The sequence below is a fragment of the Colobus angolensis genome, unplaced genomic scaffold, assembly GCF_000951035.1.
Source record: "Colobus angolensis palliatus isolate OR3802 unplaced genomic scaffold, Cang.pa_1.0 Scaffold69, whole genome shotgun sequence".
Classification (NCBI taxonomy): Eukaryota; Metazoa; Chordata; class Mammalia; order Primates; family Cercopithecidae; genus Colobus; species Colobus angolensis.
The window spans coordinates 4,665,904-4,679,960 of NW_012120598.1; the positions used below are offsets into that span (position 1 = coordinate 4,665,904).

The window sequence follows — 14,057 nt, forward strand, 5'->3', positions numbered from 1 at the left end:
ACCTACCGCAATGTTTAGATTTAATGTGAGCCTAAATGAAGCCCAGTAATAATGTATTTTATACTCCCCGCTTCCCAGAGGCTGAAAACTGGTATCCACCTTAGGAACTCTGAAATTTTAAATTTTCTTGAGTGGAAGAGTTAAAAATATATATATAGTTAGCATGAAATAGCCAATCAAATTGAGATGTGTTGTTTTCTATGGGGAAATTTGCAAAGAAATGTATTGAGGGCATCAGGGTCTGTTTAGAGAGCCTCAGTATTAGGAATCAGACTTGGCAGATGTGGCCTTTTTAATTGGCTGTTATAAGCATACAAGATAATGGTCAGTTTAAAGATAAGCCTTAAACCTGAGCTTAAAAGTTAGAGAACAGAAATAGAAAACAAGAAAAATAAAGTTGTCCTTTCCGTTAAACCTTTTAGCAGTAGCAGTGTTTGCCAGTTTTATTTTGGAAGTTTGCATCTACCTGCAGTGCTTGGTAAGAAAAATAACCATTCCTACCCCAGACATTGTTGACCTGGAGTTGTCATCCTTTAATGCAGGTTATGACACACCTCCGTGTGATTTACGAGCGCATGAATCAGTCCCTCTCCCTGCTCTACAATGTGCCTGCAGTGGCCGAGGAGATTCAGGATGAAGTTGGTAAGTAAGCTGTTCTTTTGATGCTGCACATGGAAGTGTATTTTCCCCCAGAGGAAAATTGAGGAAGTAGTTATCTGTTTGAGGAATATGAAAGTTAATAGAACAGGCTGTCTTTTATGATGAAACTGTCAGGATGGAACTAGCTTTCTAGCCTTAGCAATTGAATCAGTTCTTACCTCTCTCTACTTGTAAGACTGGAGGAATGTCACCTGATTTAGGGTGTAGTTTTGTAATAGTTGGACACTTGTTATTGAATTGTACATGGCAACATTATTTTCTAATTTGCCCAATCTTGTTATGGCTCTCAAATTATGATGCTTTGGTTCTTTACAATTAATGGGGGGAAAAAACTCATTTTTCATCTTTTCAGGGTCATGATTATTCCATCTTACAAATGGAAAAGCTCAAACTGAAAATTTGAGTAACTTACTGGCCTGTGTCACATGCTTTCTGAGTAGCACAGCCAAAACACGTAACTGTGACTTCTGACTTTGAGGTTATTGTTATATTCAGTAAGTCACAGCTCTCTCTGATGGCGGAGTGGGGAAGCCATGAGTGTTCTTTGAACCACACCGTTGTTTAAACTTTAAAGATAGTGGACTATTAAACCTGTATTCTGAAATAATTATACTCTCACAAGAACTTGGAAAAATAGTACAGAGAGGTCCCATGCGTCCATCACCCACTTGCCTCACCAGTGACGTCTTACATAACTACAGTCCATTATCAAAACCAGGAAACTGACATTATGTGCCCACTGTCTTTTATGTCCCTACTTTTCCGAATGACTTTCCTAATAACGAATGATTCATTTAAGGTCTCCCATTTCTGTTTTTCTTGGAAAGGGAATAAAGTATCACATAAGTCTCTGTCAGCTGCCAAAATGCCCATAACTGTTTAACTTTACTTCACAAAGGTACATAGATGACGATTATGTTGGTACATCTTTCAACGTAAGCATTGTACCTATACTGGAGATTTAGTGAGTTGTCTACCAACATATAAGCAGTATGTGTCTGGCATATCCTTACCCATAAAGAATCCTGCCGTTTGTTAATTAGGTTGGAAATAGATACAGGTTATCATCTGGAATCAGAACACCCAGCATGTTGTTGATGGATGCACCCATTACAGTAAGTCCAACTTTGAAGTGCCTGAAGCACCGCTCAAGAGAACAGCTGGCCCTCACTTCCATTTTGTGCCAGTATTATTCTGCTCCTTCTTTCCTGACTTACACGGCCTTGTAAATGTTGTTTGTATTGCTGTGAAATACTTGGCATGTGTCAGGTGATGATGTTCTGTTCAGTACTGCACATTAATGGATGGAATCGGAAATTGTACTTTGAGCTACGTAACTTGCAAAAGAAACCTCATTATTCAGGGAGGCGCAGTGTCCCAGCACTTTGGGAGGCCAAGGCGAACAGATCACATGAGGCCAGGAGTTCAAGACCAACCTGGCCAACATGGTGAAACCCCCTCTCTATTAAAAAAAGAAAAGAAAAAAGCAGCTTCATAGTGTGCCAAGCTTTTGTTCAGAAGGAGCAACTCAGTATTGAGCAAGAATTCATGACGATAGTAGAGGTGGAGTTTTTAGTCTACACCATGAATTGAGAACAGAGATTTCCAATTAATTTTTCACTGTATCAAGTTTCTTTAGCAAACGAATATACTTTTCAGGTATACTTGGAGAATAGACATCAGTAAGGAACCTTTAAAATGCTGTATATTAAGTAAGTGTAAAAGAGTTCTCCAAAAAGTTGTAGAAGATACAAAATCAAATAATGTATCACTCTTAATGAACTAAAGCTAAAATTTTCTAGATAACATTTTTTTTTCTCGCTAGCTTAAGCCTATTTTCACATGTGACTTCAGTTGAAGTGGCATAGGCAATACCAAACTATGGGGAAATAAGCCACAACAAAGGACTAAAAAGTTGATGACCAGTATTCCACCCTCACCCAGCAATTATTGTTGACTCTTTATAATTAAATTATTAGAACTTTTTATTTGGCACTATACTGCTGAACACATTAGCCAGTAATTAGTCACACTTCCACAGAACAGATGGTGGTTCAGATATCTTGAGTATTAACGAAATACCCAGGACAGCACAATAAACTTCAAATCTCAGTAATGGAGGATATTTAGATAGTTCATATCGTGGAATCTTTTTCTGTCAAAAGAAAAAAAAGACAGCCATTAGGTTGGATTAAGAACATTTTACATATACGCTCTTTGTGTGTATGTGTTGTGTGAGTGTTGTGTGTCTGTGTGTGTGTGTATGTAATGTGCTCTTAACCCAACCTAATGGCTGAGTTTTTTTTATTAATGACTATATATATATATAATGACGTGTGTGTGTGTGTGTGTGTGTGTCATTCTAAATATACTAGATGCCACATTCAGAAAGACAATCTTTTTTAAAAACCTTTCATTTGGAATCATGGATGCTTCCACTTTTAAATGAGCGTTCTCTATAGAAAGAGAAGTTTGCAGTAATGAACCCTGTACACTATCTGAGCTCCTAGTGTCAAAGCTACAGAACTGGTTCGCTGGGAAGAACAGCTTTTCTGGGTTGAACCTAGCTGTCATCTATAGTCCTTTTTCATTTGAAGGAACGTTTAAAACAGTACGCCACTTTTTAGTAGGAATATAGTTGAAACTTCAGGATTGGCCACGGGTGCTAATTGCTGAAGCCAAATGTTATTAGAGGTTCCTTATGTTACTCTTTTTACTTTTGTGTGTGTTTGAAATTTCTCATAATAAAAAGTGTCACTTTTAGCTTACTTTCTAAATAGGTTCTTCAAAGATTTTTTTTCCGGGTTATGTCTTGTACTCTTTCTAATATTCTCTGATTAAATGCTTTGTCATTAGTCTGAGTTGCATTTATTTGCCATTTCTATATATAATCAAATTTTAGATTTGGAGTCAGTTCAGTACAGATAGGATAATAAAATTCAGAGACACTGGCAAAAGGAGAAAATTTTAAAGTCCCTAAAAATGCATGTCTTTTGTATAAAAGTTTGTGCTTATAAATGCAAGCAATTAGGATGTGCTTAATGCAGTCAAACATCTGTAGAGAGGTACAATGGTTTAATTAAATAATGGTAACAGGTGCTTTATGGATAAGAGGTTTTCACCAGTCTAGGGAACTGCCAGTATCTTTACTGGGACAAGTATGTCTGCTTCAGTCAATTACACTTCCCATTAGAATTCTCTTTTATGGGTGAAAGGAAGAATGGAGTCATGCTTAGAAAGAAAGAGTGCTGTGCGTGAAGGGGAAAATTGACATCAAATTTGTGAGCAGTAAATTGCAACCAGAGCATAGGGTTCATCATGCTTGTGAGTTCTGGCCCTGGCCCTTTTATCTTCCATTGTGCTTCCCTGAGGCATCCTGTCTGTTTATGCTACTTTCCCACTAAGTTCAGTGAATCCCAGATTCATAGGCCTAACCACAGCCAGCGTGCTGAATCCCAGTGCCATATTCCAGACCCCAAATATCCCATGTGCCTCTGAACCCACAATCAATGTGTGTAAGACTCATGTCCTTCTGGAAATTTACTTGTTTTACACACACTATTCTGAGTTCTTTCGGTTGGCCTAAACTTATCCATGATGCCTTCCTCTCTCATGCATTATTTCTTATCAGTTGCAAGTCCTGTATATTCTGCCTCCTGTGTTCATGTGAAATCTCTGCATATCCACTACTTACTTGAGATCCTGTCCTCTCATCAGTGTCATTAGACTCCCAGCCAGTCACCCTACCTCTTCTCTCGCATTGGCTCCCTCCCACTTCAATTCCTCCTTTTCGGAACTACGCAACTTCCCTGCAGGAAACAAAACAAAACAAAACAAAAACAAAACAGCTGTAGGCTGGGTGCGATGGATCACCTGAGATCAGGAGTTCAAGACCAGCCTGGCCAACATGATAAAACCCCATCTCTACTAAAAATAGAAAGATTAGCCGGGCCTGGTGGCAGGTGTCTGTAATCCCAGCTACTCAGGAGGCTGAGGCAGGAAAATCACTTGAACTTGGGAGGCAGAGGTTGCAGTGAGCCACGATTGTGCTATTGCACTCCAGCCTGGGTGTCAAGAGCGAAACTCCGTCTCCAAAAAAATAGAAAAAAAAAAAACTGCCTGTGGTTTTTCCTTGCTTGAAAAGTTGCACCTTTCAAGATTCAAGTAAAATGCCCAAGTCCTATAAACCCTTTGTAATTTGCGTAGAGGACAGAGAAAAGAGCTGGCAATGAGTGACAGCCATGTAGCCAACTAATAGTGCCTGTTTGTGATAATGCTGATGGTCAGGTTCTTTCTTTATGAATGTTCCCCCCTAAACTACAGAACCCCCATATAGAGATGTGGCTTTCCTGTATTTCACACAAAGGCAGCATATGGGCTAGTGGTGACACCGGGGAATTCAGTGGTAGCATCCCCGGTTTACAGCTGAGGAGACTGAACCTAAGAGAGGTTACCAGCTTGCCCCACCCAGATAGTAAACTGATGAAAGTGGGGTGGAAACCAAGACCTGCCAGAAGTCCAAAATCCATGTTCTCTCTCCTACCCATTTTCCTCTCTGAAGTAGAAGTTTCCCCTACTTAACCTCAGTTGGAAAGCACTGGGTATCCACCTCAAATACCATACTCTTAACTTGTAGTAAATTATTTGTTTATATCTCTACCAACCCTCTATCCTGTGAACTCTTCCAGATGTATGTTGGACATCCTTGCCTCCTCAAGATCCAGCAGGGACCCTGGTACTTTTTAGATATTAGTAATTATAAATATAAGGTTGAAGCCAGTCCCCAGGATAAAAAAGGCAGATGCTCCTTAACTTGGACTGATCAAGTGGGCTCCTCCATAACCCTAAAGAACTGCCCGAAACTCCTTCCTTGACATCTAGCATAAGTGCCACACAAAACAAATTTCTTTCCTAGGCCACAGCATTCTCTAAAGCTGTGATTGATCAAGTCAACTAAATGGATGCAGTTGGCAAAGATAACAAAGCATAAATCAGGATTTGGAGGACTGTTATTAATAAAATTTTACAACATGGTCCTTTTTTGTACCATGACCCTCTGCTCTTTGGTCATCTACCCAATTCACATACCTTGACACTTGATTTAATTATGCTGCCCTCCTTGACCGCCAAGCAGTCTGAAGCTATTCATGTGACAAATAAGTGTGAATTTTCCTGTTAGTTGTGTTCTAAAAGGCCCGTGTGTTTTTTTGTTTTGTTTTGTTTTTTTATTTTTATTTTTTTAAGACAAAGCTTCACTCTGTCGCCCAGGCTGGAGTGCAGTGGCGCGATCTCAGCTCACTGCAAGCTCCGCCTCCGGGTTCACGCCATTCTCCTGCCTCAGCCTCCCGAGTAGCTGGGACTACAGGCACCGCCACCACGCCCGGCTAATTTTTTGTATTTTCAGTAGAGTCGGGGTTTCACCGTGTTAGCCAGGATGGTCTCGATCTCCTGACCTCGTGATCCGCCCGCCTCGGCCTCCCAAAGTGCTGGGATTACAGGCATGAGCCACCGCGCCCAGCCCATGTTTTATTTTATAATTTCATATTTTTTCATTCCATTTTAATTATTATGTGCAAGTTCCCAGGCTCAGTCATTTATTACTTAATGTTTTTATAAACAAAAAAGTTATTTTCAGGCAGATTATGAAGATTTCTTGCAAAGAATGGCCTCAGGCATTGTTTGTATATGGATAAAATCTCCTCTGTTTTAAATCACTATGTAGAACTTTCTTAATATTTTTTTCATTCAACAAATGATGGAATCATTATTTCAGTGAAAATATGGCTGCTCTTCAATGTTCATATTCTGCTTTAATTATTTTTTAATCCTTCAAAAGGCCAGAATCCGTTTATCCCTTCAACCTTTGCTTTGTGAAATTGTTATTTAAAAATGATTGGTGTTTTTTTGTCCTTTGTAATCTTCCTTAAATCTCTGCTAAAAGGATTCTATTCTACTCTCTGTATTGGCACTGAGGTTATTTATCGAAGTGTGCTTCTCTTTGCAGCTACCTCAAGGCTAAAAATGTAGCTCTTTTCAGAGATGGCTGTTTTACAGAATGCTGTAACAACCAATTTATGAGAAAGGCAGTAGGAAATAAAGAGGGAACAAAGGCATAATTGTTTCATATCCATTTTTTTCTTCTAGCATTCAAAATTAATAAAAACATGAATTATTACAAACCAGATGCAGGAAAGATCTCTGCCTGAATAAATCCTTAGTGAATGGGGTGAGATTGAAAGTTGTGGCGGGGAATCAAGAAATTTGCAATAATGAAAGAATGCTTATTTTTTATTACAATTTTACTGTGGCCTCTTCATAAAATGTTCCACTTTTCAGGAAAAATGCAGCATGGTTATTTCAAAGACAGTGTTTCCATATTCTGTTTCTAATAAGCCTATTGATTTGGGGGTTTAGTGAGTCCAAAGTAGACTAGGTTTAAAATAGAATATTTATAGCACCTCTCAGTCCAACAAAATAGAAATTTAATACTATTGAGAATTTCAAGTATCCCTATGTGTAATTGTTAATCAAGGATGAACATCAAAAAAAAAAATCATAAAAGCAAATAAAGTGAGAGAGAGCTGTCACTTTGTTCTTATAAGAACATAGCTGTCACTTTGTTTATCATAAGAAATGACTTTTAAATGTATATAGATTCAATAGTTTACAGCTGACTTAAGTATTTAGATATAAGAACTTTTTTTTTTTTTGAGATGGAGTCTTGCTCAGTCACCCGGACTGTAGTGCAGTGATGCGATCTTGGCTCACTGCAACCTCCACCTCCCGGGTTCAAGTGATTCTCCTGCCTCACCCTCCCAAGTAGCTGAGACTACGGACACGTGCCACCACACCTGGATAATTTTTTTGTATTTTTAGTAGAGACAGGGTTTCAGCATTTTGGCCAAGCTGGTCTGGAACTTATGATCTCAGGTGATCTGCCCACCTTGGCCCCACAAAGTGCTGGGATTATAGACGTGAGCCCCTGCACCCAGCCAGGAACATTTATACTTACTATCAACAACCAAAGCCTTGTTCCCCCACTGGTTTCATAATAGTCTCAGAGCCCCTTATTCATATTTTCCCTAGTGTTATTAACTAACAGACATGACCTATAAGTTCAGCTGCCTATGTCTAAATGTGTATCTTTGACCCAAGACAACTTCTCTTCCAAAATAGAACCACTCATTTATAAATGAAAATCCATTGTCAAATGAATGGACCTACGTGTAAAGTATTTTATGCTTCAAAATGGCAAAGTACAGTATACTATTAAGACAGCCTGTTAGTTTTCTGACAGTTGTGAAGGGGTGGCCTGCCCCTCCACACCTGTGGGCGTTTCTTGTGAGGTGGAAAGAGAGACTTGAGAAAAGAAATGAGACAAGGAGACAAAGTGTAGAGAAAGAAAAAGTGGGCCCAGGGGACCGGCGCTCAGCATACAGAGGACCCACGCATCACCAATCTCTGAGTTCCCTCAGTATTTATTGATCATTTTCTTTACCATCTTAGAAAAAGGGAAGTGTCAGGATAGTAGGATCATCATAGGGAGAAGGTCAGCAGTAAGACATATGAATAAAGATCTCTGTGACATGAATAAGTTTAAGGAAAAGTACTGTGCCTTGACATGCATATACAAACATCTCCATAAACCTTTTTAGTACATAAAGAGCAGCATTGCTGTAGCAAGTCCCACCTTTCACCCTAAGGCGGTTTTCTCCTTTCTCAGTAAACAGAACATACAATCGGGTTTTACACCGAGATGTTCCATTGCCCAGGGACGGGCAGGAGACAGATGCTTTTCTCTATCTCAACTGCCAAGTGGCCTTCTTTCCTCTTGTACTAGTCCTCCTCAGCACAGACCCTTCACGTGTGTCAGGCTGGGGGACAATCAGGTCTTTCACTTCCCACGAGGCCATATTTCAGACTATCACATGGGGAGAAACCTTGGACAATACCTAGCTTTCCTAGGCAGAGGTCCCTGCAACCTTTGGCAGTGTACGTGTCCCTGGGTACAATGAGATTAAGAGAATGGTGATGACTTTTCACAAGCATACTGCCTTCAGGCATTTGTTTAACAAAGCACACCCTGCACAGCCCAAAATCCGTTAAACTTTGAGTCACCACAGCACATGTCTCTTGCAAGGACAAGGTTGGGGGTAGGGTCACAGATTAACATCATCTCAAATACAGAACAAAATGGAGTCTCTTATGTCTACTTCTTTCTATATAGACACAGTAACAGTCTGATCTCTCTTTCTTTTCCCCACAAGTTGGACTGCCATGTTGAAATGTCTCCACACGTAGATACAAATGTGTGCATGCCGGTGCACTTCATACTTTAGGTCCCCAACTGGTCTGTCTACAGACTTGAGGTTACAGACCTCAGGTGTTGAACTCACCCATAGTGGTGGCTCGTAGAGTGATTTGTATACATTTAGCTCTCTATGCCTTTTTTGGTTGTGATAATATGTAAGTTCTCTTTTTCTTGCTTTGGTGTTTAATTATGGAATCTGTAAATATAGTGTATGTCATCCAGATGATCTGTGGAAGTCATTGATAATGACCTTTAAAAGTTCACATGTAATACAGCATCCATTTTCCTGAATGATTTTTATAGTTTTCCCATTTGGCAAACAGATACTTTCTTTTGTGTATTTCTACTCCATAATTTTAGGAAAAAGTAAATCATTTTAGCTACATTTAAAAAAAAATAGACTTTCTAGGAATAATCAATGTAAAAACTGTTTCCTTTTATTAAAAAAAAAAAAAACTATCTCTACCATTCTGTCAGACAAATTGTTGACCTTAATATATATAATCCAGTGCAGTATGTTGATCTTGTTTATTGTGCTCCAAATGGACGCTGGCAGAAATTTGATGAATTAAACATCAACCACAGTGTTTTCTTCATGCCATTGCAATGATTTATTATGTATTATTTTGTTCAGTTCAAATAAATGATGTGTGTTCAGATTCTTTGCCCATTGTGTAATTGGGTTGTTCACCTTTCTTACTTTCTTTTTTTTATTTTTATTTTTACTTTTATTTTTATTTTTGGAGACAGAGTCTTGCTCTGTCACCCAGGCTGAAGTAAAATGGCACGATGTCAGTTCACTGCAGCCTCCACCTCACGGATTCAAGCGATTCTCATGCCTCAGCCTCCCCAGTAGTTGGGATTACAAGCACGCGCCACCACACCCAGTTAATTTTTTGTATTCTTAGCATAGGAGAGATGGTTTTTCACCATATTGCCCAGGCTGGCCTCAAACTCCTGAGCTCAGGCAACCTGCCCACCTCGGCCTTCCAAAGTGCTAGGATTACAGGCGTGAGCCACTCTGCGCGCTGCCTGCCTTTATTATTGATTTGTAAGAATTTTTATATATTCTGGATACTATTAAATTCTTATCAAATACATTATTTGCAAATATTTTACTCATTCTGTAGGTTGTATTTTCACTTCCTTGATAGGATCCTTTTGACACACACAAGTTTTCAATTTAGAAGTCTATTTTGTCAGTTTTTTTTCTTCTGTGGCAGTTATTATGATATTGTATCCAGGAAACCATTGTCTGAAACAAGGTTACAACAATTTATACTTGTGTTATCTTCTAAGAGTTGTAGTTTTAGCTCTTACAATTAAATCTTTGATTCATTGTAATTTTCATATATGGTGTGAGGTAAGGGTTTGACTTCCTTCTTTTGCATATAAATATCCAGCGTCCCAGCACCATTTGTTGAAAAAGACTACTCTTGCCAGGTGCAGTGGCTCATGTCTGTAATTCCAGCACTTTGGGAGGCCAAGGTGGGCAGATAACTTGAGCCTAGAAGTTCAAGACCACAATGGGAAACATGGCAAGATCACATTTCTACAAAAAATTATACAGGCATGATAGCATCTTTCTGTAGTCCCAGCTACTCAGGAGGCTGAGGTGGGAGGATCTCCTGAGCCTGGGTAGGTTGAGGCTGCAGTGAGCCTTGATCATGCCACCTGGGCAACAGAGCAAGACCATGTCTCCAAAACAAAAAAGAAAGAAAGAAAGAAAAAGACTATTATTTCCCCTAGTGAATGGTGTTGGTACTATTACACAAAATCAATTGTCCATAGATAATATGGGTTTATTTCTTAATTCTTAGTTCTTTTCTTTGATCTGTGTGCCTGTGCTTGTTGTAGTACCAAACTGTTTTGATCATTGTAGCTTTGTAGTAAATTTTGAAATCAGCACGTGTGAGTCTGTTACTTTTGTTCTTCTTTATCAATAATGCTTTGAGTATCCGAGGTCTCTTGCATTACAACATGAATTTTAAGATCTTTCTCACCCCTACCACCATTTCTGCAAAAAAAATAAAAAAGTGAGGATTGCATTGGATCTGTAGATCATTTGGGGGAATATTTATATATAAATTTGTTAATGATGTTTTAAACAACACTTTAACTACTAGAACCGATATCTGGTGTGAAATGATTCTGCCTTGAGCCCCATTCAGGAAGGTTAGTATTTAGAAGTAGCAAGAGAGTTGATTTAGTATGCTGTCATCTTTTACTCCAAATTATGGTGAGATTCCAGAGAAATTATTTGTGAGCTTTTCCTTAAACCATAATGACTGTGACATGTCAGTAGTTTTTGTCTGTTTTTATGCCGTTCTTTTATTTTTGTGCGTGTGTGGGCACCTCAACCAAATGGATGGAGCCTGAGGCAGGGTCTCCCACGCCAAAGTCTGCTGTTTCTTTTGATGATCCAATGCAGTTCCAAAGCTATTTTCTCAACTCACCAGCTCGTTTGTATGGCCCTGTAATTTGAAACAAAATATAAAAAGAAATCTGAAGTAAAATGATTGGGGAGTGAAGTCAGACCACAGTGGTGGCTGTGGGACTACTTCCTGGCATGGAACACTAGAGCAGATGTGTCCTGATTTTTTTGTTGAGTCTTGGGAACAACCAATGATTTTGGACTGGAACAAGGGCTAGTTATTCTGTTTTTCACAAGCATCTGCCTTCAAGGTTCATTTTTTTAAAAGAGGAGGAAAAAAAATCAGTGATGTTTGCCACCCTGAGTATGGAGATGAATTCAAATTGAGATTAATTTTGAAATATGTTTCCACAAACACTAACTGGGAATGACGTGAATTTGTTTGATGTGAGACAGAGTTTGGAAGGCATGTTAATTTGCTTCTTGGTGTTCAACTCAGAAACAAATTTTGCGTGTATTCTCTGAGTAAGCTCCATTATTAGTTAACAGTTTTCCTGCCATATATGCTATGGACTACTTTAGAAAGCAAATCATAGAACGTTAGTTATAATATCTCATCAAAAATAGTGGAGCCATCTATTAACTCCAAGTTATGAGACGTGTCCAAAGGAATGTTGACTTGGTGTGCAATCTAAACACTATTTATGAAGAGGCTTTGGACTTGGAGCATGAAACAGGTGGTCAGAGGGTCAAGGCCAGGGTGTTACTTAATTTCAGCTCCTGTAGATGGATTCAGTGACCTCAGATAGCACATTTAAAATAGCATGTTTTATGTGTTTGTCTTTTGATAAGTATGCATTTACATATGCTCATGAAAGCGTGAGTTAAATCTTACTTCTTTGAAACAGTGCTTGGCAACAACTTATTTTGTCTTGTACGTGTCTCTTGTGTCTTTGCTTTTGGTTCCGGGGGCATTAAAATTTGTCAGCCCATCCCGTGAGGACAGATGTTTAGGTGTGGACCTATGTCTTCAGCTTCCTGTATAGTATTGAAGTTGCTGTAGCTGCATGTTCTCTAAAATTTTTATACATGTGATTTAGTTGTTAATGCTTATGATTTTTAAGTATAGTATTCTGATAGCAAATAGATTTTGTCAAATACAAACTAACTTTATCATCACCATTGAGATATCACTAGGTATATGACTTAGTTCTGTCACCACTTTCATTTGTAAGGAAGTCTAGAGGTTTTCACAAGTGTATATATGATGCTTGCTTTAGCAGCACATACACTAAAATTGGAGTGATTAAAGAGAAGATTAACCTGGCCCCTGTGCAAGGATGACATGCAAATTTTGTAAAGTGTTTTATATGGAACTTATATGAGGTACCTAGGGTAGTAAATTCATAGATACAGAAAGTAGAATAGTGATTGCCAGGAGCTGAGAGGATGAGGGACTGTGGAGTCAGCGTTTAACGGGCACAGAGGTTCAGTTTGGGAATACTGAAAATAGTTCAGCGGGGAAGATGGATGGCCGTAATGCATCATCCATCACAGTTGCATAGCAGCGTGAACATACTTAATACCCTGAGCTTTGCACTTAAAATGGTTAAAATAGTAAGATTTATGTTATATATATTTTATCATGATAAATATGTATATGTATATTCATATCATTTGCCATTGTGAATAGCAAGGAGATTCAAGAAATAAGGACACGGGATCTTCAATAAATATGTATTAAATGCTTCCCATGTTCCATATTCTTTGCCATTGTCAGAGACATCACAGGTATGAGGGCACAATCTTTGTTCCTCAAGTAATTTAGAATAATTTAGAATTTGCTTGGGGAGACTTTGGATAAACAATTAAGAAAGAAGCTGCATCCATGAGGTCAAGGGATATTGGTTGCTGTGTCTCGTAGCATTTGGTAGTCTCATTAGACAACCATTCTTACTCCTATCGTTTGCTGAAATTTATTAGTGAAGGAAAGAACCTTAGTTTTCAGTTCGTTCAGCCACATGATTTCATAGGCTCGGGGAAACCATGTAATATGCCCAAGGTCAGACGTGGTGAATAAGACTAAAGACTGAATCTATTCCAGTGTACCTGTGTCCAGTGATACTTACTTGCTGCTGTTACCAAGTTAAACAAAACTGGGCTGTTTATTCACCTTCAGCATCTTTTCATTGACAATGTGGTACGTAGAAGAAATGTCCCTCTTTTAGCATTTGTGACTCAGTACTAAGATGCTTCCCAAGCTCAAAGCTCCACACCCTTAAACATACAAGTCAGTGTTAAGATATTTAAAGAGAACATGAATATCAGATACATTGTGCGTGTTGCAGGATTTTTATATTATTTTTTATCTTCTGCTTAGAAGTCATAAGCCAGCCCATGAAACATGCCAACAAACATACCTTGTTCCATGCAATTATTGCAGCCAGATTTTTCAGTGCAGGACAAGCAAAGGTTTCTCTGAAAGCATGAGATAATAATTCTCAGCCAGGCCTTCGCCATTTGCAGGGGATCAGACATACAGAGTTTAGCTCTGTGGATGTTAATAGCTCGAGCCCCTGTTAGCAGATGGCATGTTAGTGGCCTGTTGCTGCTGGCTATTAAATCATACACATCGGCTGGGCGCAGTCAGTCACACCAGTAATCCCAGCACTTTAGGAGGCCGAGGCAGGCAGATCACGAGGTCAGGAGATC

At 38.9% G+C, this 14,057-nt stretch overlaps 1 protein-coding gene across 10 annotated transcripts in view; it reads left to right on the forward strand.

The window, feature by feature from the left end:
* The window catches only part of APP (amyloid beta (A4) precursor protein), a 301,277-nt gene that overhangs the window by 234,262 nt on the left and 52,958 nt on the right, over positions 1-14,057 (forward strand). For all 10 annotated transcript variants that reach the window (XM_011926496.1, XM_011926487.1, XM_011926488.1 and 7 more), the window contains one exon: positions 543-642. In XM_011926496.1, the coding sequence (XP_011781886.1) occupies positions 543-642 (100 nt within the window). The remainder of the gene's footprint in view (positions 1-542; positions 643-14,057) is intronic.